The sequence below is a fragment of the Paroedura picta genome, chromosome 5 (assembly GCF_049243985.1).
Source record: "Paroedura picta isolate Pp20150507F chromosome 5, Ppicta_v3.0, whole genome shotgun sequence".
In the NCBI taxonomy this organism is placed as follows: domain Eukaryota; kingdom Metazoa; phylum Chordata; class Lepidosauria; order Squamata; family Gekkonidae; genus Paroedura; species Paroedura picta.
Genome location: NC_135373.1, coordinates 30,286,708 through 30,311,317, shown reverse-complemented (window position 1 = coordinate 30,311,317; position 24,610 = coordinate 30,286,708). Strand labels below are relative to the sequence as shown.

At 46.6% G+C, this 24,610-nt stretch overlaps 1 protein-coding gene across 1 annotated transcript; it reads right to left on the bottom strand.

Annotated features, from left to right (window-relative positions):
* Positions 1–232: 232 nt before the first annotated feature.
* On the bottom strand, positions 233–24,610 carry TYROBP (transmembrane immune signaling adaptor TYROBP). Its single transcript, XM_077337037.1, has 5 exons — positions 24,395–24,610; positions 11,876–11,896; positions 9,656–9,793; positions 4,363–4,406; positions 233–1,483 (listed from the first exon to the last, which is right to left on the bottom strand). The coding sequence occupies exons 1-5, from the start codon at positions 24,486–24,488 to the stop codon at positions 1,418–1,420; spliced, it is 363 nt and encodes a 120-aa protein (XP_077193152.1). The 5' UTR covers positions 24,489–24,610; the 3' UTR covers positions 233–1,417.

Below are 24,610 nucleotides of genomic sequence, written 5' to 3'. Positions count from 1 at the left end.
AGTGGTGTGTTTGGAAAGGTCACAGGGCAGCTTGGAGAGAGCAGGAAGGGGGCTGGGGGCTCTCCAGTGGGAGGCAAGGACTCTGAAGCCACTGCTCATTTATTTTGCAGTGTTTTTTTTTTTTTTTTTTACAGCCCACCTTTGATCAGAGGTATGATCCGGCATCGGGCAAACCCAGGATTCCTTCCCACCCTCCTCCCAGAAAAGGAAACTGAACAACACGCAGAACAGGCTTTGTCCAATTCAAAATATTTGATGGGAAACAACAAAGCAAATACTAATGTCTGTGCAAAAACAATTATCAATGTGACCCCCCCCCAAAAAAAAACCCTTAACCTCAGCCCACAAACACCCATTCTCGACTAAAGGGTACCGCATCGTAGGAAGTGCTCCTGATGTGGCCGCCCGATTCTCCAGCATCTTTAGTTAAAGAGAGCCGGGTGATAGGAAAGAGCTCTGCCTGAGAGATGCTGCCATTCTGAGCAGACAGCACAGACCATGATAGACTTATGGCCTGATTTGGTATAAGGCAGCTTCAGGTATGTGAATGACACACTGTTTGAGGGAAGGTTCCAGGTTCCATCTATTGATAAAAACCAAAACAGAGCAAGGGCCAGCCCCGGCAATAATATTGTGATCCTCACAACAACCTTGGAAGGTAGGCCAGCATCATTAACTCCCATACTACAAATGAGGTCTGAAAGAGAATGGCTGCTAAGGGACTTTTGTGATGGTGAGGATTGTAGCCCATGGAGGCTGTAGTTCAAATAGATTTTTTGGGAAGAACCAGACCAGGGATTCTGTTTTTTTTTTGGGGGGGGGAGGGGGCAAATCTGAGCATGGAATTGGAGTCCCTGTGGGCAGGCAGGTAGCTGTAAATTTCCTGCATTCAGAAGACCCTGGAGGTCCCTTCCAACTCTATGATTCAAAGAATACAAAAGAGATACTGGCAAAAAAATCAGAGACTTGAACAGCACACCTTTCTCTGGCACGTGTGCCACACAATACTAGTTGATTGTACTTCAAAACAGAAAACATCACATGAAATTTGGCAACCAATGGTAGCCAGCAGGGGACTGTTGGTGGCTTACTCAGGGCTTACACCCCCAGAGGGCTCGATGTTGTGTGGCAGCTCATTGCAGCTCTGCTGTCACTACCATTGCAATGGACCAGGGCAGAGACATCCTCAAATATGCCCAGTGCAGCAAGATCGCAGGGTAGGATCTCATGGAAAAGAACTACATAACTGTTCGCAGTTGGAACCTGTCTTGAAGAATATCTTCTGAGTAGGCTTTTCTTTTTTGGAAGAGTAGTTTGCATGAAGACATTAGAGGTGTCTGAAAAATAGCCGTGTATTCAGAAGTCCCCTTCTCAACCCCTCTCTCTGTGAACAAGCTCAGCCCCAGAATCAGAAGATTTATCTGGATTTGCCTCTTGGATTCTTCAGGTCGCTGTAAACGTCCAGTCCTCGTGGGTCGAGTTCCTGCCAAACAAGAAAGTAGCACCGGGTTAGGAAGGATGCGGGAGGCAAGGCAGCCATGGTAAAGCCTGTCAGATATTGGTGAAGAGACCGCCAAGGAAGGCTCTTCAAAGGAAGGCAATGCCCATCCCATTTGCTTCTCACATGCTCTGAAAGCCCCTTGTTGGGGTTGGTTGTGACTTGATGGAACTTCTGTACATAGGAAGGATGGCATTGGCCGAAAGTGCCGTCAAGGTCAGAGTTTCTTAGGGCCACCTTGTAAAGTTTTCAAGGCAAGAGATGTTCAGAGATGGCTCACTGCTGCCTGCGTCTGTGTAGCGACCCTGGATTTTCTAGATCAGGGATGGACAAGCTGTGGCTGTCCAGATCGGGGTCTCCAGGGGCTCATGGTAATTGTAGCCCATGGTCACCTGGATAGCCATGGTTTGGCCATCCCTGTCCAAGAGGGTCTCCCTTTCAAATAATAGGACTGACCCTGCTTAGCTTCTGAGCTCTCATGGGACTGGGCTAGCCTGGGCCACCCAAGGTCTGGGCTGCCAGAAGAACATGGCTTATTTAAAGATTACAATTAAACTCACTACCAGCCTCAGCCACTCAGATTTGTTTTATTTATTTATTTAAAACATTTCTCTCCTGCCGTTCCACCCAGCTTATGCTCTCCAGTTGGCGCCGATTTTAAAATGTCAAAACTTAAGAAAATACACAGAACAAAATTAAGAACATAACAATGACAAACAGATCAGAAGAAAGATTTAATAAGGGAGAGCTGAAATTATTCAAGATTTTCTCTGCCTTGGCTTCCTCACCAACCAAAAGAGAAACTAAGAAATCGAAAGGAGAATAGAATACAGAATAGAGTACTTTTACTGGCATAAAAGGTAAAACAGTAAAACAAGAATAATACGATAAAATAATATATACAATCCCTCAATAATGTATAAAACAGTAGGCGCTGGATTATGAGGTAGTCATATGCAGTTTACAATGTTTACAGTGTGCAGTTTACAATGGGGTACACAGAAATGTGTCATTTAGTTGATATGGGGTTCAAATATGAATGATTTACCCTTAGTATTGTGAATAATACCTTGGCCACTGCTTAGATGATCTCGGGATCCCTTTCATCTGAAATTCTATGTATTATTTGGTTCTCATTTACACTAGTACATTTCAGTTTTTCTTCCAGCATTTGACTAGTAATTTTTACAAGTGGAGAAATCTGGGGCACTCCACCAATAGGTGCTATAAGGTGTCAGGGACACCACATCCATGACGACACATCCTTTCTGCGAAAGGAGTATCCAGAAGACAGCCTCTAGATACATTGGAGGGGAGGATAATTAGTTACACTAAAGAAAGGCTCTTCTTAGAGAACTGTCATCTAATATTCCCAAATATGCAGGAAAAGATCTATACACAGGGAGGATTCTCCAATATTGAAGGAAGCAAATACCATTGGACATTGAACACAGTGTCTGTACATCTATGTCCCATGTCTTCCGTTCTCTGAATTATTTGCCTCATGATTGTTCTCTCATCTTGGGCAACAATCGGAAGGGGACTGAGGCTTGAAGGAGCCAGAAAATATTCTTAAGCATAAGGAAGTGTCGCTGGCGACCAAGATCAAGTTACTTCATTCCCCATTACTATTGTATGGGTGTGAAATCTGAACAATGAAGAAAGCTGGCAGGAAGGAAGTTGATTAATCTGAAATGTGGTGTTGGAGGAAAGTTTTCGCTTTCATAAAGATAAATATGTGAATTCTAGATCCAATTGAACCTAAACTCTCCCTGGAATCTAAGACAACTAAACAGAGTCTATCATACTTTGGGCAGATTATGAGAAGAGAAGACTCCCTAGAGAAGACAATAATGCTAGGAAAAGTCGAAGGCAGCAGGAGAAGAGGAAGACCCAGCATGAGATGGATTGACCCACTAAAAGAAGACACCGTAGGCAAGATCTGCTGGCAATGCTGTTATTGATTAGGCATTTTGGAAGCCAGTAATTCAGAGGGTTGCCATACATCAGAAACGGCTTGATGGCACTTCACACCCACACCCACACCCACACACACATAGGCTTCACCTACTGGCAGAAGAAAGGAGAGAAGAATATTGGAAGCCTAACTAGAACAGGTCTGTCAAAAGAGATTTAAATATGAAGATCTTGGAAGACAGGAAGACTCTTCTATCCCTTAACAGGTTTACAATTGAAACTTACCTCCCCTGCCTCAAAGGGGTCTATCTTTTTTCTTTCCTGACCAGTAGAGTTCCCAACACTGTACTGGCAAAAGCTGGGAGATCTGGGAGGCAGTGTCTGGGGAAGGTGGAATTTGGAGAGGATGTGATGTCATTCCCTGTTTTATGTTTCCTAGTCTCTATGGTCTTTACCATAGGCACTGTGGAAATACCTGGAGCTTCACTATGCTGAGGTTACTTTTTCCTCTTGCTTCCTCAGGGATGGGAAATTGGGCTGGGTTATTCTCCACCCTGCGTAGGACGATGAGAGGCCTTCTTGCCAGGCATGGGGAAGATTTAGACTTATGTACGGTTGCCAGTTCTAGGTTGGGAAGTACCTGGAGATTTTCAGGGTGGACCCTCAGGATGGCAGTGCTTGGGGAGTCCACCCTCCAAAGCAGCCACTTTCTCCAGGGGAACTGATCTTGGTCATCTGGCGACCAAATGTAATAGCAGGAGATCTCCAGGTTCCATCTGGAGGGTAGCAGTCTGACTTGCCAAACCATACTGGGGCGGCAGAGAGAAACACGATGTCTTGCCCCCCTCCCTGAAGTCCTCCACATTAACAGAGGCTTTATTGCTCTGACACTCACGCAGCCATCCCTAGGGTAAAAAACAACAACATGGGCATGATGTCCCACTTACCTGATAGGGGGACTCAGTCTCTGGTGCGCGTTGCTTCTTGAGGTCTGTTAGGAATAAAGGAAGAGTAAGACATGGATCTAGACCAGGGGAGAATAAAACATGGAGAGAGGAAGGGATGGACACCCTTTATTTTCAGCATTTCTCCTCCCAGTCCTTCCCCCTTCCGTGCAGAGAGGACTTGGTTCCTTGGTTCTATCTTTTGGGCTAGATTCAGCAAGCGATTCACAAGGACGACATCCCATTATGCCATTTTGTGTGTGATCCCCCCTGCAGACCAGGTGGTGAGCATAGGTTTGCAGGAACCCATACCTGGGGCAGCCCTCTCCTTGTGGACTGTTTCATCTGTGTGTCTTTTTATAAAATATTATATATGTCATTATAGCAACATAGCACCATCTATAAGCTTACACGAAGCTGCCGACGGGTCAGTAAATACTCTGTTTCCACCTCTGAGCAAACACAACCAGCTGCCTTCTGCTGAGTCGTCCCATTGGTTTGTCAAGCTCTGAACTACCTCCTCTGGTCAGAGGAGCTCTCCAGAGCTTCAAAGCAGAGGGCAGGGCTTGGATCAGATGAACTGTCATTGTCCTGAGACTATTACGGTCATTACTGTTTGCTCTGACTGGAAGCCTCTCTTCAGGATCCCAAGTTCAGGTCTTTCACTTATTACTAGCTGCCAAATTGTCTTTACTGGAGAGACCAGGGATTGAACCTAGGAACTTTGGCATGCCAAGCAGAGGCTCTACCACTTAGCCACGCCCCTCCCCTTATGCTAAAGACAGAAATATTCTCAGAGCATCAAGGGCCTTAAAGATTGCCTGCATGTTCTAGAAGATAGAGACAAACAACAACAAAAAAAGAGGGGAGGAAAACCCCGACTTGGAATAGAGCCGAGAACCTAAAAAGGTTGAGAAAACCACTACTTTATATAATAAAAACGTATTTCAGCAGGTTTTGTGCAAAACCAGGGAAGGTTACTGAAGACAGCCCCTTGAAACACCCTTATTTGTAGAAGAACATGTAACATCCAGTGGATATGCAAGGGACCTCCACTTGAATATAGAAGTAGGTTTGGATGGGAAAATGATAGAAAAAACATATTTTATGTGTATCTCTGTGTTTTTCAAAAACAGTTGTGTGTACTTAATATTGACCTCTGAAGAATAGGTCAAAACGCATTCAGTCTTTGGATGTTAGGGCAGAACTAACTTACATATGTGTGACCTGTGTCACTCCCTGCTGTTTTTATTGTTTTATTGTTTTATTTATACTTTTATACATTTGAGCTCCATAAATAAAATTCAAATACGTTTTTATCATATAAAGTAGCACCTTTCTCAGCCTTTTTAGGTCCAGAAGATAGTCGCACCAGAATGCAACAGGAGGGCCAAAGGACGGTTTATGAAGCACCGGTTTACCACCTCCTATCCAACTCTAAAAGATTCCTGGGATTATATCTGGGACCTTCTGCAGGCCAGACGGTTGCTCTTCCACTGAGATGTGGCCCTTTCCTTTAACCGTTCGGATATACAAGATCTAATTTGCATAAATGCAGAAAGATGACTAGAAAACCCAGGGGGCAGTAAAGGGAACAGCTAGCAAGCTTGGCAAAGTTAGCAAATAGTGACCTCCCCCTATTTCAAATAGTTCCCTTCTTTTGTCTCTTGATTGACTTATTGGGGTTTGCCTGGTGCTTTAGAGCAGGGATAGTCAACCTGTGGCCCTCCAGATGTCCATGGACTACAATTCCCATGAGCCCCTGCCAGCGTTTGCTGGCAGGGGCTCATGGGAATTGTAGTCCATGGACATCTGGAGGACCACAGGTTGACTACCCCTGCTTTAGAGAACAATTACTCTCTTCCTCCCTCCCAGCTAGTGTAGACAGCCAGGCTTCTCTCTCTTCTCTCGCCAATAAAGTGTTCATTTCCCTCAATGAATCTATTTTGTCTTTACGTAGCATGTGTTCAGCTTTACTGCACATTTAGACTCTGCCCTATGAAACTGCGCTATAATGGGCCTTACTATTGAGGCCAGTATTGCCTGCTTTGCCTAGGCAGCAGCTCTCTGGAGTCTCAGGTAGAGTTTCTTTCATGTCACCTCCTGCATGGTCCTTTTAACTGGAGATGTTGGGGGTTGGACCTGGGGAGCTCTATCACTCTCCCATGCCTAACAAGGTCACATGAAGCTGCCTTGTACAGAGTTAGGCCTCTAGTCTATCAAGGTCAGTGTTGGTGATTTGGACTGGCATTGTCCTTTTGAGATCTTTGGTCAAGGTCCTTCCTACCACCTATCACCAGAGATTTTGAAATGGGGACTCCAGGGACCGAACCTGAGACTTCTGCATGCAAAGCCAGTTCTCTGCCGTTGCGCCACGGTACCCCCTCCCCTATGCAGTGATTCTCCAGGGGTCTTTCTCATCTCCTGTATCTGGAGCTGCAGAACAGGCAAGCCACACAGGTTCCTGCTATGAGAGAAACTATGGCTCTAAATTTAGACCCTGGGGGCACCAGCTCCAGTGGAAAGGCAGGCAGCAAGGAGAAGAACACGAACAAAGGTAGTTAAAGAAGGATGCCAGATACAGAAGTCACACGATAGCTTCTTATTTGGAACTTCCTGTCCAATGCAAAACAGTATTCAGGTTTTCCCCAATCTTCATCCGTCTTAATGTTCCATACGGAGGGAGGGAGGGAGGGAGGAAGGAAGGAAGGAAGGAAGGAAGGAAGGAAGGAAATTCAGACCCCCCCCCCCGAACTCCCTGAATCAAAATACCAAAATGGTATTGAGGGGGCGTTAATATTTTGGAATACCAATATGAAACCCATTCCCAAAATCTGGATAATGTAATATTTTCCTAGCGCCTATCATTACACTGGAAACAGCCTGAGTGTACCTTTCTATCCCTTGTGAAAAACTCATGTTAAGAACCGCAGGACTTTCCCATCACTTTCCCATCTGCACCCGAGAAACAAGCAGAGAGGGGCAGATCTGGCCTCCTCATGCCCAGGCCTTCTGCCATCTCCCGTCAGCCTAATCTAAGGTGACCAGATTTTAACATTGGTAAAGTGGGACACCATTGACCAGGGAGGGGGGGGGCGGGTTCTTGATTAAAAACTTGGTCTATATGGAGCAACAAAAAGTTTCATAGGTCCGTGTAGACCTATGAGCAACAAAAAGCTGTGTAGGTCCGACTCAGGAGATGCATAGCATTCTGTAATCTGTACTGGTACGGCAGTCTTTGCAAAGATCTCGGTGCTTGTTGAGATCTCTACAAAAGCAGCAAGGTTCCAATTTCAGCACCCCCTAAAACGTCTACGCCAGCAGTCCCAAACCTTCTTGGGTCTCTGAGCGCCTGAGGAATTCCGACCCGCTGGGTTGTGAGTGCAGCCACCAAGTGCCCTGCAGGCAGCGGAGCAACCCACCCTCACAGGAAGCTCCAAAGAAGGGGACAAGAGGAGTAATTTTAACAAATTCATTGGGAAAGAGAAGTGAAAGAGAATAAAAACAAACACCAGGATGCAGCTTGTGCTGAGTAAGGCTTTTGACGAGGTTTCCCATGATGTTCTGATGGGTAGACTGGAGGACTGGAGGCTGGATTTTCGGGTGGTGAGGTGGATAGGGAACTGGCTAGAAAACCACACCCAAAGAGTGGTTGTCAGTGGTATTTCATCAGAGTGGAGGGAGGTGAGCAGTGGGGTCCCACAGGTTTCAGTTCTTTTAAATATTTTTATCTGTGGGCTGGATGAGGGGGTGGGGGGTAAAGGTAAAGGTAAAGGTATCCCCCGTGCAAGCACCGAGTCATGTCTGACCCTTGGGGTGATGCCCTCTAGCGTTTTCATGGCAGACTCAATATGGGGCGGTTTGCCAGTGCCTTCCCCAGTCATTACCGTTTACCCCCCAGCAAGCTGGGTACTCATTTTACCGACCTCGGAAGGATGGAAGGCTGAGTCAACCCAGAGCCGGCTGTTGGGATCGAACTCCCAGCCTCATGGGCAGAGCTTTCAGACTGCATGATTGTTGCCTTACCACTCTGCGCCACAAGAGGGTGGGGGGACTCCTCATTAAATTTGCGGATGACACCATTTGTGGAGGAGTAGTGAACATCCCAGAAGATAGAGTTCAACAAGATCTAAACATGCTAGAAAAGTGGGCAAATGAGGACAAGGTGCAATTCAACAAGGAGAAGTGCAGAGTTCTACATCTGTGTCTCAAAAATTAGAAGCATGTATACTGGGTGGGAGATACACTTCTGGGTAGCCGTGTGTGTGAATGTGATATTGGGGTACGTGTGGGCTGTAAGCTAAATATGAGCAGACAGTGTGATGTGGCGGTAAAGAAGGCCAATGCAGTCTTGGACTGTAATCAAAAGAGGCATCACATCAAAACCGCAAGATGCCCTAGTCCTGCAGTATACTGCATTGGTCAGACCCCACCTGGAGTCCTGTGTGCAGTTCTGGAGGCCTCACTTCAAAAAGGACGTGGACAAAACCTCCAGTGGCCAGGGACTGTCCACCCTAGTATAGGATAAGTCAAGTTTTTTGACTCTGAGGCACCTTTGGAATTCTGACACAGAGTGGCAGGCACAACCGCAAAATGGCTGCTGCAATCAGAGGAGCAAATCACAAAATGGTTGCCTGCAGGAAGAGAAGGTTGAGGTTATATCTAACTCTAAGTTCTGTTTAACAAGTGGCCTTTTAACCTGTGTGGCCAACCAGAAGCCCTGCTGTGCAGAAGTCACCTAAAGGTAAAGGTAAAGGTATCCCCTGTGCAAGCACCGGATCATGTCTGACCCTTGGGGTGACGCCCTCCAGCGTTTTCATGGCAGACTCAATATGGGGTGGTTTGCCAGTGCCTTCCCCAGTCATTACCGCTTACCCCCCAGCAAGCAAGCTGGGTACTCATTTTACCGACCTCGGAAGGATGGAAGGCTGAGTCAACCTTGAGCCGGCTGCTGGGATTGAACTCCCAACCTCATGGGCAGAGCTTTCAGATTGCATGTCTGCTGCCTTACCACTCTGCGCCACAAGAGGCTCTAAAAGTCACCTAGCCCCAACTAATTTCTAAAAAAATATTTGGTGGGCACCAGGAAAGGTGTTGGGTACACCTGGCCTCAGTTGTGAATGCCTTGCCCTTCTCAGAGATCACAATCACAATCGGGGCTCATTTTCTTGTCCCCTCCATTCTCAGTTTCTCTGTCCCTCTTACAAGCCTGCAATGAGCTATTCCTGTTCCTCAGCAGGGCATGTCCAAAAACAAGACAGGGGAGAGAGTCACAGTAGCCCCGTATCCTCCTCACCACTGCTGGCCAGCTGGCGTTGATAGAAGCAGGTAGCCACGTAGTAAACAGCCACGGCAATCAGCAAAGTCAGCAGCAGATCCCCCAGCACCACACCTGCGATGGCACCAGGATGGAGATGGTAGCAGTTGCTACAGTCTAAACAGAGGAAGAGAGTCATGAGATGCACAGCCATCCTAGGAGAGAGAGACAAGCAGTCCTCCACCTTTGTTCACCCTGGGGGCACCACAGGAACATCGGAGAAATGGCTCCCGTGGGACTTAAGGCCAGCTACAAAATCATGGCCACAAGGGGAGCAGTTGGGAAATATTTGGAGTCCAAATATTTGGCCTCCTGAAGCATGTCCTGCTCCAATAAGATGGGAGACAGTAAGGACAACCTCTTTCCTTTGAAGAAGAAGAAGAAACAGAGTTGGTTCTTATATGCCTTCCCTTTCATCTCCCCCCAACAGACACTCTGTCAGGTGGGTGAGGCTGAGAGATTGATATCACTGCCCGGTCAGAACAGTTTTATCAGAGCCGTGGTGAGCCCAAGGTCACCCAGCTGGCTGCATGTGGGGGAGTGCAGAATCGAACCTGGCATGCCAGATTACAAGTCCACACTCCTAACCATTACATCAAGCTGGCAACTAAGCAGTTGCCTCATTCATTCATTCATTCATTCATTCATTCATTCATTCATTCATTCATTCATTCATTCATTCATTCATTCATTCATTCATTCATTCATCATATGGCATGTGCAGGGAGGCCAGGAGACTCTTGCATTGTCCGGCAGCTAGGCAAGGGATCTTCGGAGGTGCATTGCCGTTGTCTGCCTCTGCGTCATGGCCTTTGGAGGTCACCCATACAAATACTAGACAGGGTTGGCCCTGCTTAGCTTCCAAGGCATATTGGTCAGGGCATATCCCAGTCAGCTGCCATACAGGTTGCCCCACATTAGTTAGGGGCCCAGAAATTCAGATCTAACCACACAGTTTGATCATTCGGTGATTCTACTTTGGTTGGGAAACCCTGTCATAGACCGTGTGGAGCCAACTAAAAGTCGACAGATTCCACGGTGGTGGTTTTTAGGCTTCCCATTTTGTTTTCTGCATGTCAGGACAGGGCCCTGAACAGGAAGGGGAAGTCTATATAAGACATACCAGGAACATTAGGCAAGAGTTTTTTGTTCTTTGCTTAAAAAGCAAACTGAGAAGATTAAAGTTATTGACTTGACTTTAAAAAATAGAAAACTTAAGGGACATTAAAGACTTACACCCTTGGGGAAAAGTGGGGTATACATTAGGGCTGATTCCAGGTGTTGTTAGGCCCCCGATGGGGAGTACCTGGCCCCCCTCCTCTCCTACGCTTGCTGTTGTACCTCCCCACTCAAACCTCCCTGCCTCCCTACCTGCCTTGCATTCAATGTCATCTGTCCCCCCCATGTTCTCATTTTCTAGTCCTCCCAGGGCCTGCACACTCTTCCCAGTTTGTGCTGGGCAACAGGTGCAGAGCAGGTGGTGGAAGGGCTCACAACCAGCAGAAGGCAACAGGGGAGTTGAACAGGTAGAGGCAGTGGCAGTGGGCCCCACTGCAAGACCTGGACTTTGACAGCTGCCCCACCTGAGGGTATGCTGACATCAGCTCTGGTATAAATAGACCAGTACCCATTCCGCACACAATAGATAATTCACTTTCAATGCACTTTAGAAGTAGATTATTCTGCCTATTCTGCACTCAATAGATAATGCACTTTCAATGCACTTTAGAAGTAGATTTTGCTGTTCTGCACAGGAAAATCCAGCTGCCAAAGCACATTGAACGTGCATTATCTATTGTGTGTGGAATGGGCCTAGAAGGCTTATGTTGGATTAAGATTTTAAGGCAACACCAAACTCCTGATTATTTTTGCAGCAGCAGATGAATATCTCAGGGATAATGGTTTTATTTCTGTTCTTTGTGGTGTTGGGTGGGGGAGGGCAACAGCCTTCCATGGAAGGCACAGGGGGTGAGGCCCCTCATTGGGGGAAAAGGATCTGAGCCCATGAAGAACTAAGGTAGGATGCCATGATGCTGGCTGAAGGTAGGAACCAATGCATGTTGCGTGGTTATCTGTCAGGACAGAGTTTGGGGAAAGTAATCAAACCCCACAGCAGCCTGGGCCGTCTTTAGATATCACTAGCATTATCTGAAAAGTTAATAACGTGAAATAATATCAGGTAGGGTGAAGGGTTCTTACCTCCTTGGGCCTGGGCAGCTCCTACAAAGGAGAACGGGGAAGGGGAGAGAGAACATTGAGGACAGGATTTAGTTTCTGTATTCAAAGCAAGAACTGCTTTCTGGTTGCAAAAACACAGTGCATGATAGGCCAGTTGCTGCTGCTGCTGCTGCTAGTACTACCACCACCACCACCACCACCACCACCACCACCACCACCACCACCACCACCACCACCATCACCACCACCACTACTACTACTACTACTACTACTACTACTACTACTACTACTACTACTACTACTACTACTACTACTACTACTACTACTACGAGTTGGTTCTTATATGCCGCTTTTCTCTACTCGAAGGAGTCTCCAAGCGGCTTACAATTGCCTTCCCTTTCCTCTCCCCACAACAGACACCCTGTGAGAGAGCCCTGATATTCCTGCTCGGTCAGAACAGCTTTCTCAGTGCTGTGGCAAGCCCAAGGTCACCCAGCTGGCTGCATGTGGAGGAGCAAGGAATCAAACCCAGTGCGCCAGATTAGAAGTCAGTGCTCCTTACCATTGCACCAAGAAGAAGAAAAAGAGTTGGTTCCACATCGATCCATGCAACAGTCACCTCCAGATTGGATTTCTGTAACTCGCTCTATGCAGGCCTGGCAGATTTGCCTGGCCTCAACCTGGGCCAGGGGCTTCTTGGTCCAATCCCTGACCTGGTGGAATGAGTTTCCGGAAAACCTGCGAGCCCTGTCAGAACTTTCACAGTTCAATGTGAAAATTTAAGATCAGCCTAAAGCATCCAGGATAAGTCTCTGTCCAGCCGCTGCTTGAGGACTGCCAGTGAGGGGGAGCTCACCATCTCCTTAGGCAGTCAATTCCACTGCTGAACTACTCTGACTGTGAAATGCTCCCCCCCCACCCCTGGTATCTAGCTGGCATGCTTCTACACGTTGGACTACAGCAGGGGGTTGGACTAGATGGCCTGTATGGACCCTTCCAAGTCTATGTTTCTATGTTTCTAGGATACATCGTTTAAACCCATTTCTTTGGGTCCTATCCTCTGCTGCCCACATTAACCGTTCTCTGCCCTCCTCCAAGTGACTGACAACCTTTCAAGTACTTAAAGAGAGCAATCGTGTCTCTTATTCCCCTGAGGGGGGGGGAGGCTGCTCTGTAAGGTGGGCTCTATAGCATTATACCTTGCTGAGATCCTTTCCCTCTCCAAACCCCACCTACCTCAGGCTCAAATATCCAGGTATTTCTCAGGAGGGAATTGGAAACTCTCTTCTTAAGCTCACAAATCAGCAGATGTCAGGGAGTCAACTGCTTACTGCAAAACTTTCAGTTCTCTACCAGCTGTATTGTGCAGGCGGCTTTAGGGTGCCAGCCCAAGAGCACTAAGCCCCACTGGTGACCCTGAACAGAGGTCTGAGTAGACCTGGGTGAAGTCCACACATAGGATCATGCACTTTCAATGTACTTTTGCAGCTGGATTTTCCAGTGCAGAACAGGATAATCTACTTCTAAAGTGCATTGAAAGTGCATTATCCAATGTGTGCAGAATGGGCCCTGCTTAGAGTAGAAGTCTGCTTTCCCCAACCATAAAGATACAGGGTGTTTTGGGGTTTTTTGTATCCCCGCCTAGATTTTCATGTCATGACGCTTGTGTATTATCTGATCTGCTTTCTTACGGCAGGAAGAGATTTATTTCAGATCAGCTCCAGCTCTGCGGACCTGTTCATTTTGGTCCAGGGTAGGAAATCAGCTTTATTGATTACTTGGTTAGAAGCCAGGCTGTGTCTGTCTCTCTGGAGATTCTGAAACTGTAATTCGCAAGCGCAGGAATGGGTACGGAGCACGGCATTTTGTATCTCTGAGAACTTCAATTTCCATGCAGCTTAACTGTTAGAAGATGGTCTTCAAGTACTCCTCAGAGATGGGAGAAAGTAGCTGCTCCCTCAGGAAAAGGGCAGAGATTAGGTTGCTTCTGGCAAACAGTGGGGGAAGGGGGCTTTATCAGTAGAACAAGGGGGCCTAGGCCATGTTGTTGCTGTCACACAGATGTCATCATGCCACTGACTTCCAGACAGCACTCTGGAAACTCTAAGGTAAAACTCTAGGGTAAAACCTCTATGGTAAAACGTGCTTCTACCATAGAGATTTTGTTCAAATACCAGAGTGCCACAAGGAAGTTGCTGATACAATGATGTCACTTCCTGTACGGTGGGCCTTCTTCTTTTTACTCTTAAGTCCCCCTGCCCACCAGTAAGTCGGTGGTTGGGGGGCAGGGCCAAGCAGAGGGTGACCCCTGCAACCATAGCAGAAATGTGTATCTTGACTTTTAAGGGTGCTCAGATTTGGCTGCTTTGATGGTTACATAGCATAATGATATGATTAGCATGGACGTCTCTTTTCCTTTGCGTAGATTTCCCCATTTGCTGTCTGATTGTTGATAAAGTGTGACTGACTGAAGATGCAATCCTAAGAACACTTCCCTGGGAGCAAGCCCCTTGGAATGAAATAGGACTTACTTTTGAGTAGATCCGTTTTTTAGGCTTGCTCTCTAAGTCCCAGTTATACAATCCAGCAGGTGCTTTACAAGGCAGTCTTCAGAATACTTTCCTGGGAGTAAGGCCTATTGTATAGCCTCAGTAGGAATCTACGTAGACCCATTTAGGGCTGCAGTGTCAATGGCTGAGCCATCATTTGGGGAGTTTCCCCCTGATTCTGCTTAGGAGTTCCTAGGTGATTTCTTTTAATAGCATTGTAAGGTTTAGGGTCACAACCCTCCAGCCAGTTACAGAAAAATAGCACTGAGAGCAGAAATTCAGATGTAGTAATCAGAGGAACTATATATTATCAGAAACATGAACTCCACCATAGTATACAAGACACAATGCCTCAGTGCTGCACTTTAAATTCAGAGCAACAGAGCCAGATGTGGATTTAGGTTTAAACAGCATTGTAAACACCTCGGTGCATTTGTGTACATTGATTCCTTATACAGGACCATCACTGACTGTTTAGTGATAGCGTTTGCTCCATAAGTCCGCCGTTCTTCGCTTTTCATGGGACTCAATATACATTGATTACTGTATTTTGTATATTGATTGTAAGAATTATGTACTGTGTATCTCAGAAGTTTAAATCCCTGGTCTAATGAATGAAGCAGTGGTGTTCACCAAACTCAGTTCCTTGCCCACTGCATTGTGTTGGTTTGAGTCATCACAATAAAAGGTGTTGCATGAGTTCTGTTTTAATGGCTTTAAAAGGGAAAAAACACACATAAATCATTGTTGAACTGGATTCATAACTCCAAAGGCCAATTCCTAGGGCCATTTTGCACGGCTTAAAAATAGCACAATGGTTGCTAATTGAAAACACTACTAATTTGGCATTACCCACGACGTCGTAGACAATCTGCAACACTCCTGAAACCGATCAGCAAAAAGCGCTTCGTTTTAGCGCTTTCAGGGGAATCCCAAAAAGTGGATTCACCCTCTGGAAAGCGATACACTCCTGCAACCAATCTGCAACAATAGCGGGAAAGTTCTGTGCGTTACCATTGTTGCGGTTTCTTCAAAGTCCCTCCTCCTGAGCCTGTCCTCCAAACTTCCGGCGAAGCGATCGCCATTTTTTTTTTCTCCGAGCGAGCGGGGATAAACGCACCAGCGAGCCTCTTTCTGTTTAGAGGCTTCCCTGGCTTCAGTCCTTCACCTTTAGTCACTAAGCACAAACCACATAAAAGCCCGTTTGCTGAAATAAAGTCCCTTTATTTTTTACACATTAATTCAGCCAAAAATCGGGCCCGTGAGAGGGGGGGGGATTTTTTTTTTATCACTCGAGGCAGCGTGGCAACAATCACACGATAAAACAACAGCTCACATTAGGCAGCTGGATGGGTCTCTCCATTGCAAGGAATCTACCCAGATTCGTTGCTATGGGTCTGTTTTTTTTTTTAAAAAAACCTTTCTTAAAGGGAGAGGGGCTGTTTGGGAGCATGCTAACGGCTGCCCATTGGCTGCTTGACGGCCAGGGGCGGGACGAGCTTGGCAATAGCGCTTCCTTTCTAGCGATTTCTGCCGAGACCGGAAGCCTGTGGGAAACGCTAAAAAACGCAACTGATTCCACTACAAAGCCAGGTGTGCAAAACGACGAATTCCACTATTTTAAATGGCGATTTTTCATTCAGTGACCAATTTGCAACAAAGATTCCCGTGCGAAATGGCCCCTAGTTTCAGCAAGCAAATACATATTTGGGGCCACAGAAGTTGTTGCTTCACAATACCTGAACTTTGAACAGAAGATGTTATGGGCGTTTTTTTTTTCTTGCAGTATTGTCTATGCTGATTCGGTTTACTTTTTTTTTTTTGGTTTTTAGATGCTCATTAAAAAAAAAGTCTGTCCATATTTTCAAAAATTAAAAATATAAGCTCAATCAGCATGGCCAATTCTGTGAGGAAAACAAATTAATACCTAGGGCAGTCTTGAGCTTATAACCTTCTGATCTTCAGGATAATATATATTTCTATGTGTGTATGTGTGCGCGTATGTGTGTGATGCACATGTTGGGAAGAAAAAGAGGGGAGTGGCTGGAAGAAGTTGGGGAAGCATATGAAAGGTTACTCTATAGTTCTGACACTAACACTGAACCTTGGGGTCTTATAAAAATTAAATTCTTAGGCAGTACTGCAACTTGGACAAGATGAAGGGGGGATCTTCTACTAAGATGGTAAGCTGGAAATAAAAGTAGCTTTAAGAATCACTCCTTACAAACTCTAAAAGCTTAGAATCTTTATCTTTTTGTTCTTGCTGCTCCCTTGTCTGCTGTAATTTTTACAGTTTTATAGGTGTGTACCACAGAACTAATTTGAATGCTGTTTTATATTCTGGATGCCATTAAAGGTTTTGCATTGTATTCATATTGTATAGAATCATATTGTTGGAAGGGCCATAGAGGCCATCTAGTCCAACCTGCTGCTCAATGCAGGATCAGCCTAAAGCACCCAAGATAAGTATCTGTCCAGCTGCTGCTTGAAGATTGCTAGTGACGGGGAGCTCACCATCTCTTTAAGCAGAATCAAGCAGTGCATGCAGAACGGGTCCTTACTGAAAGGTACCACAGTTCCTTTAAGCAGGATTTGCAGAAAGTTGTTTCAGGCTTTCTTGTGTCCCTTTAAACCCCTGCTTTCCATTCTGTCCACAAACTACCACCAACTGCTCATGGAAGATCATGACAGGAGTAGACAGTAAACCCAATGTACCCCACTGAGGCTCCTATCCTCCCCAGGTACACCCCTCCCTCAGTCTACAGGAGTTTCCCAATCTGGATCTGGAAACCTTACCCCTCCATCCTGGGGCCGTGGGGTGCGAGACCTGGCAACCTAAACTAAGGGCCATTCCGCACGAGTTCAAAGTAGCAGGAGTTTGGCAAATTGTAATCGCTACTAATTTGCAGTTATGCACTACGTCGCACACAATCTGCCACACTCCTGAAACCGATCAGCAAAAAGTGCTTCGTTGTAGCACTTAAAGGGAAATCCCAAAAAGTGGATTCACCCTCCGACAACCGCCCATTGGCTGCTCGTTTGATTGATGGCCAGGGGCGGGACAAAGCACGGCAAATATCGCTTCATTCCTAGCGATTTTTGCCGAGACCGGAAACCTGTGGGAAATGATTGAAACGCGACTGGATTCCACTACAAAGGCAGGTATGCATAACGACAAATTCCACTATTTAAAATTGCATTTTTTTCTTTCCGAAACCAATTTACCACATTGATCCTGGTGCGGAATGGGCCTAAGCCTTGCTCTACAACTGGCCGTAACCTACCAACATCCCCCCTCCCAGAGTTTTAGAATTCCCAGAGGTGTTTACAGTGACAAACAATAGACACAAAACATCTCAACCAAGAATCATAGCTTTTCTCAAAGTTAGATCAGCCTTTCCCCCCTTCTGGTTCCTGCTGGATGTTTTATCAGGCACTTGTGATATTTTATCGATTTTATCCAGTTCTGCCCTTTTTGTAAGTGATTTGCCACATTTGGGAGATGAGCCGGGAGGGAGGAGCGAGACAGAGACTTTTTAGAGATCAGCCTGGGGCTCCTGATAGCCACGGAGAGTTAAAAATGGAATCGTTTATCAGAGGCAGCTTATCTCTGATTGTCAGGTGTCAGAGAGAAACCTCAGGGGAGATGGTTCTCTCTTGCTGTTTCCTGCTTGCAAGAGACCTAAGGCATCAAGCTGGACAGAAAGTTCGACTAGGGGAAGTTTTAATTTGATCCGGCAAAGCAATTCTTAACCTTATTTTTGCTCTTGTCAAAGTCGGGAAATGGAATGGCTGCAGAGGTCATTCTCCTCCCACAAGATGGAAAAAGGCAGTGGGTTGCAGGGCATGTTGCTGAGGCCTCACGTGTTATTTTAATGTTCCCAGGCTTTGCTTTCCAGACAGATGGGGACTCCTCGACAATCTACAGGAGCGGCTCCCAACCTTTTCAGTGTGGTGACCCAGAAGTCTGGATTTACTGGGGATAGTGATCCATCCAGGATGGGCACAAAGCTTGGGGCCTAGGCAAACGATGACGTTGACACACATCTAGTTCAGCATCACATTTTCTACGGCTAACCGTATGTTTTGCAGAAACCAAAAAACATTGCACAAAGGGCACAGCTGCTCCCACTGTGAACCCCAAGCAACGAATGGGCACAGCCTTTGCCCAGAGGGGTTCCATGCCCTGCTGAGGTTCATTTACTCCCCAAACATCTCCAGATGAAAGTTCTTTTGGAAAGAATGTCTGCTTTGGACAATGAACTCTAGGGCATTATACCCTATTGAAGGCATCCCCCTCCCCAAACCCCATTCTCTTCAAGCTCCAGCTCCCCAATTCTTCTTAGCATTAGACTCCCCTGAGGTCCCTCCCTGCCCCAAATCCTGTCCTCTTCCAGCTCTACCCCCGAACTCTCCAGGTATTCTCCAAAGCATACCTGGCAACCCTACCCCAAACCATGACCTAATAGGGATGGCACCCTCCAGGTGGGACCTGGATCACTTCTGCACCAGAAGCTTTATGCTGGGGTCCAGGCTGGAATTTGAGGCAGGGCAGGTTTCTCAGCCTCTTCCTGCTCCTGCCCAGGGGAGCATTTGGCCTGGTGCACCTCATCCACCCCAGATTTGTGCTCCTGCACAGGAGCCAGGGCAGCAAAGTTCCCAGTGTGGAAACAGTCCTGGTGATTCCCTCCCACCCCGAATTACAGCTCATCCCCAGAGTACAGAGATCATTTCCCTTGGAGAGGATGGCTGCTTTGGAGGGTGGGCTCTGTGACATTGTACCCCACTCAGGTCCCTGTCTGCTCCAGGCTCCGCCCCCATATCTCTGAGTGTTCTCATTTCGTTCTGGCAATCCTACCCTCTCTATCCCCTCCCCCACCGGTGGCTGGGGGGAGGGGGACATGACACTTGGCACCCCTGTGCCCTAATGAGCCCCCCCTCCCAATCTCTAGCAGTTACTCAGCCTGGAGCCAGAGACCCCAGTTTATAGGAAAGAGCGCAAGGAGAGAAGTGGAGGAGCTGAACCAACTTGTCTGCTGCAGGCCCTCAGCCCTTGGAATGGAAAAACAGCAGAGAAATGCCTCTTCAAATGAGATGCATGCAGCAGAGGGACTTTCTATTCAGGGAAAAACTGACTGCGTTAGAAACGGTCATACTTCTTGAAGCAATTCTTATGAAAGAAAAGAAAATATCAACAATAGCTGCTGTCTTTTCTTTTGATCTCGGGGAAGATATGAGAATTTGGTCCAAGGGGAATTTTTTTAGTATTGAGGAAGAGATGAGACTTAGGCCCAAGCCATAGGTTACACAGGAAATCCATGAAGGGATTTCTCAAAATTCGTGTTTGTAACGAAATTTCGTTAGTGTCACGGAAACAGTGGTGGTGAAGTAAGCAGAGGTGCATAACCTTCTCAACTTCACTGTTTTTTAGGTCAAAATTCCCCCAGGTTTCCCTCTGAATATGTTTTCCAGCTCCAGGTTGGGAACATTTTGGGGGTGGAGCTTAAGGTGGGCAGGGTTTGTGAAGGGGAGGGGCTTCAGTGGGGGTACGGTACTATAGAGTCCGCTGTTCAAAGCTGCAGCCATTTTCTTCAATGGAAATGATTTCTGTCACCTGAAGGACCGTTGTCATCTTAGGAGATCTACAACCACCATCTGAAGGCTGGTACCCTGCCCTCAAAGGAAACAACAGAAGTCACATTTTTGGGAGAGATGATAGACAAGTTCCACAAGAGTGCAGAAAGCACGCAATCCAAAAACCTGTTAAGTAACCTACAGGTAGTGTAATAGTAGCTCTGAAACGACAGTAAATAATGTCTCCAAAAGTGCAAAAAATTTATAAAGCATCATAAAGGCAATAATTCAGGGGTAGTCAAACTGCGGCCCTCCAGATGTCCGTGGACTACAATTCCCAGAAGCTCCTGCCAGCGAATGCTGGCAGGGGCTTCTGGGAATTGTAGTCCACGGACATCTGGAGGGCAGCAGTTTGACTACCCCTGCAATAATTGATAATGACCATACAATGCTGCAAAATTGTGTACAATAATACAAATGTAATACAAGAAGTAGGCAAAAGCCCAATAGTTTAGTTCCAAATGAGGTCCAAATGGGGGTCCGGCAGTCCCTCATTCTGCAGGGTGGCTTCTACAGTGGACTCAACAGGAGGAATATAATAATATCAAGTTCCTCAAGGGAATAAATCCTATGGAACTGTAATTTCTTCCTTCCCTGGATCATGGAGCAGGGTACATGCTGATTGGAAAAGTACCATTAGATATAATAAATTAGTTCACTTTTGGGAGAATTCTTCTGAGTCAATTTGTTATTTATTTTAGAGCTACTATTACACCCCCCCCCTTTTCCCACTGTGATTTCCATTCACTGTGCAACCCGGTTTTTGTTTGTTCGTTGTGACATCCAGATTGTGGCTGGAGATCTCAGCTGTTACCACTGGTACCCAGGCTACCGAGGTCAGTTCCCCTGGAGCTAATGGGTTCTATGGAAGGTGGACTCTATACCCCATTGAAGACTCTCCCCTCCCCAAATCCCCTTCTCTTCAGGCTCCATCCCCAAAACTCTAGGAGTTTCCCAACCTACAACTGGAAACCTTAGATAAACCACAGCTTGGAGGGCGAAGATTTTAGTTCTTAAAAATGGCATAAGATAGATCTCTCTCAATGCCTAACCCCCATCTCCAGCTCTGATCAAATTGGCATTCCTTTAAGTCTGCATTTCCATAACAAGGAAAATACCAGGGGGAAACCTATCATGGATCTCTTGCATAGAATGCTATTTCACCCTGATACACTATCTCATCTTGTACATTTCCACCCAACCCATGGGTGGACCATTGTGCAGCCAATAACCAAGGAGAAGTTTGCAGACCACTGCTGGGCTCTCCTGGATAAATACAGCTGGAATGTTGTCCTCCCCATTTTGGCAGATCTGCCTGAACGTGTGTTTAGAATGGGTCTGGGAGACTAGGGTTCGACTAGGATTTGGGAGACCCAGGTTCAAATCCTCAGTCTGCTATGGGTGACCTTGGATCAGTCTCACCTACCTCACAAGGTTGTTTTGAGGATAAAGTGGAGGTGAGGGACATGGCAAAATGAAGGTGAACTAAGTTGCTTTGAGTACCCATTGGGGAGAAAGATGGGTATAAATGAATAAATCATTTCCTTGCATGCCCATGGAAATGCCGATTGCTATTTTGGGGTTGGGAGGCAAATTTCCTCCAGGCAAGACTGGCCAGGGATTCCAGGTTTTCTGGGGGGGGGGGTTATTCATTTGGGCATGGAATTGGGGTCACTGTGGGTAGGCAGGTAGTTGTGAATTTCCTGCATCCTGCTGGGGTTGGACCCTGGAGGTCCTTTCCAACTCTATGATTCTATGATTCTAATAAAGTATGTCACTCCTGAGCAGGAGAAAGGAGGCTATGGATAGAGTTGCCAACCTCCAGGTGGCACCTGGAGACCTCCCACTATCACTATCGATATCCAGACAGTATTACAATTGATGCACAGCTCTCCTAGAGAAAATGGCTGGAAGGAGGATTCCATGGTATTATACCCTACTGAGGTCCATCTCATCTCCAATTCCTGCCCTCCCCAGGCTCCATCCCCCAAATCTCCAGGGATTTCCCAACCCAGAACTGGCAACCCAAGTCCTGCATAGGATTACCGTCTCCAGGTGGCATCTGGAGATCTCCTGGAATTACAGATGGTCTCCAGGTGATGAAGATCGGTTCCCCTGGAGAAAATGGCTGCTTTAGAGGCTCAACACTATGATATTATTTCTCCTGAGGTCCATCCTCTCCCCAAACCCTTCCCTCCCCAGGCTTCACCCCCCCAAAAATAATTTCCAGGAATTTCCCAGCCAAAAGATGGCAGCCCATGGGCCTTCAGTTCAGCCTCTCTCTCCACCACGGTGATGTTGGTCCTTTATAGCTGTCAACTATACCTGGGGGGGGGGGGTCCTGGAGACTGGAGTGCAGCAGGATGTGATGCCACAACATTGACCCCACAAACTGCTGCACACACTTGGGAAACTGGCCTGTGTAGTCTGGAGATCAGTGGTAATTCCAGGAGAATTCCAGTCCCCACCTGAAGGTCGGTAACCCTATGTCTGTTCCCTAGCTCATCACACCAGAAGCAAAGCCTCACGAAAGTGTATGGCGTGACATTGTCCCGCAGAGCTTACACTATGACCCGTGCAGCAAACTAACCCAAAGAGGTTAGCCACCACGAATCAATACCCTATTAACTTTCAAGTATGTTGCACAGAGCTGACTGCATGTCCCAGATCAGGGCTTCCTGTCCTCTAGAGAATGCCTTGGTCTCCTGTCAGTGACAGAGCAGACCATATAATGAAACAGCTGTTAGGAAACTTAGAGGACAGCTGGTTGATAAATGGTAGTTGGCCAATGCACCATACTCTTGCAAAATAATGTTGTATCCTTGCTCATGTCTTCCGGTTGGACCCATACAGATGGCAGAATTTGCTTTCAACATTCTCAGGACAGGAAGACATCCTAAGCATGTTATCGGTCAGGCAGGACTTCTCCGGGCTCCTGCAGTCGTCTTTTTGCTCCTCTGAAATGGGGATGCCAAGGATTGAACTGGGGCCCTTCTTCAAGCAAAACCAATGCTCTGGTACTGAGCTACAGACAGAGCTGCCAGCCAACTCCAGATTTGGAAATAGCCAGAGAGTTTGGGGGTGAAGCTTGAGGAGGCCAGGATATAGGGAGGGGATGGGTTCAATAGAAAATAATGTTGTCGTCATGTTTGCTTCTGGCTCACATCACAGTGGGTTGACCACTGTCCTGGGATCCTCTTAGGGCAGCTGGCTAGCTTCCTTTCTCAAATCTCCATCCCTTGGGCCTTCTGGTCTCCAATTCTGTTCTGTCCCTTTTCTGTCTCTAGGTGTCAAGTTGTAAACCATGCATGCTCTTGGATGATAAGGTGATGCATCCTGTAAGATCACAGACTGTGGGAACTAATGGTAAGAGCTCTATATCTACTTGGCTTTATATCTGCTCCAAGCTTTTGTGTGTTTCTAGCTTTAGCAACAAAATGTCCTATGTAGCCGTTTTGTAGTCTCCTCAATAGACTACTGAGCTTTCCACCCAGGGCTCTGAGTTTGCCTTTTAGAAGAATTGCCTCAGAACATGATAGTCATACAGACTCCCAAAGTGCCCATTTCCTCCCAGGGAACTGATCTCTATCACCTGGAGATCAGGAGTTCTCCAGCCACCACTGGACTATAGCGATGGATAGAAATATATGGTACTCTGTCCCACAGAGAATGTTCTGCAAGAATTATAAATTCTCATTATTAATGAATTATATAAGGATTATGGTATCCTGTGAGGCCAAGATTCTAATACTGATGTATGGGAAAACTCTATGACACTGAGGAAAAAGAAGTTTTGAAAACATGTCTCTAAACAGTTCATGTTCTGGCCTATGTTTTCTCTTATCTAAATAAAAAGGACTCTTTGATTTTGTGAACCTACATTTAACTTCTCAATAAGCATCTCATGGTTTTGGTCTACCACCAGGAGGTTGGCCAGCCTAGGTGCAGCTCTTTTCCTTGCAAGACCACATGAACCTGCGTTCTACTGAGTCTACCAAGGTCAGTACTGTCTACTCAGACTGAAAGACAAAGGCCCTATAACTGGGGAAGTCAAGGGGTTGTGTCTGGAACCTAATGAGCCACAGCCCCCTTCCAGAGGCGCTGGAGGAAAATCAGATCCAGAGATGAAGTGTCCAAATTCAGTTTGTGGCCCAGTTCTGGGATGGCTACAACAGCCCTGGCAAAGTTCACAGATGATTTTCTTTACATTGAATTATTGAGGGCAGCTTGTTCCTAGCTTTGACAAATCTGCCTTTAGCAAGGGATGGTCTGCCCAAGTGTCAACCCTGTGCAAGAGAGAGAAGGGATCAAGAGAGCGAGATAGGGGAAGTGAGAGAAGGCATTTGATCCAACTCACCCAGCTGTGCTGAAGCCAAGCCTAGAAGGACGTGGAGGATTGGGAATTGTGGGCGACCCATTGAGCAGGTTCCCAAGTTGACAGCTGAGCTCATACCGAGATATTCTTGCTTGGATGAGCTGATTCTTGGTTCTCGACAGGCAGGAATCCCGAAATTGAAAGGACAGAGGCGGTCTCTGGTTGAAGAGCACGAAATGGCTTAGGCAGGAAACCTCA

Bases quoted from the DNA above. Each gene is read 5' to 3' on its own strand.
- TYROBP (XM_077337037.1), bottom strand. From the start codon at position 24,488: ATGAGCTCAGCTGTCAACTTGGGAACCTGCTCAATGGGTCGCCCACAA. The intron at 11,897-24,394 runs GTGAGTTGGATC...TCTCCTTTGTAG, and splicing joins CTTGGCTTCAGCACAGCTGG to GAGCTGCCCAGGCCCAAGGA. The intron at 4,407-9,655 runs GTGAGGAGGATA...TATTCCTAACAG, and splicing joins ACGCCAGCTGGCCAGCAGTG to ACCTCAAGAAGCAACGCGCA.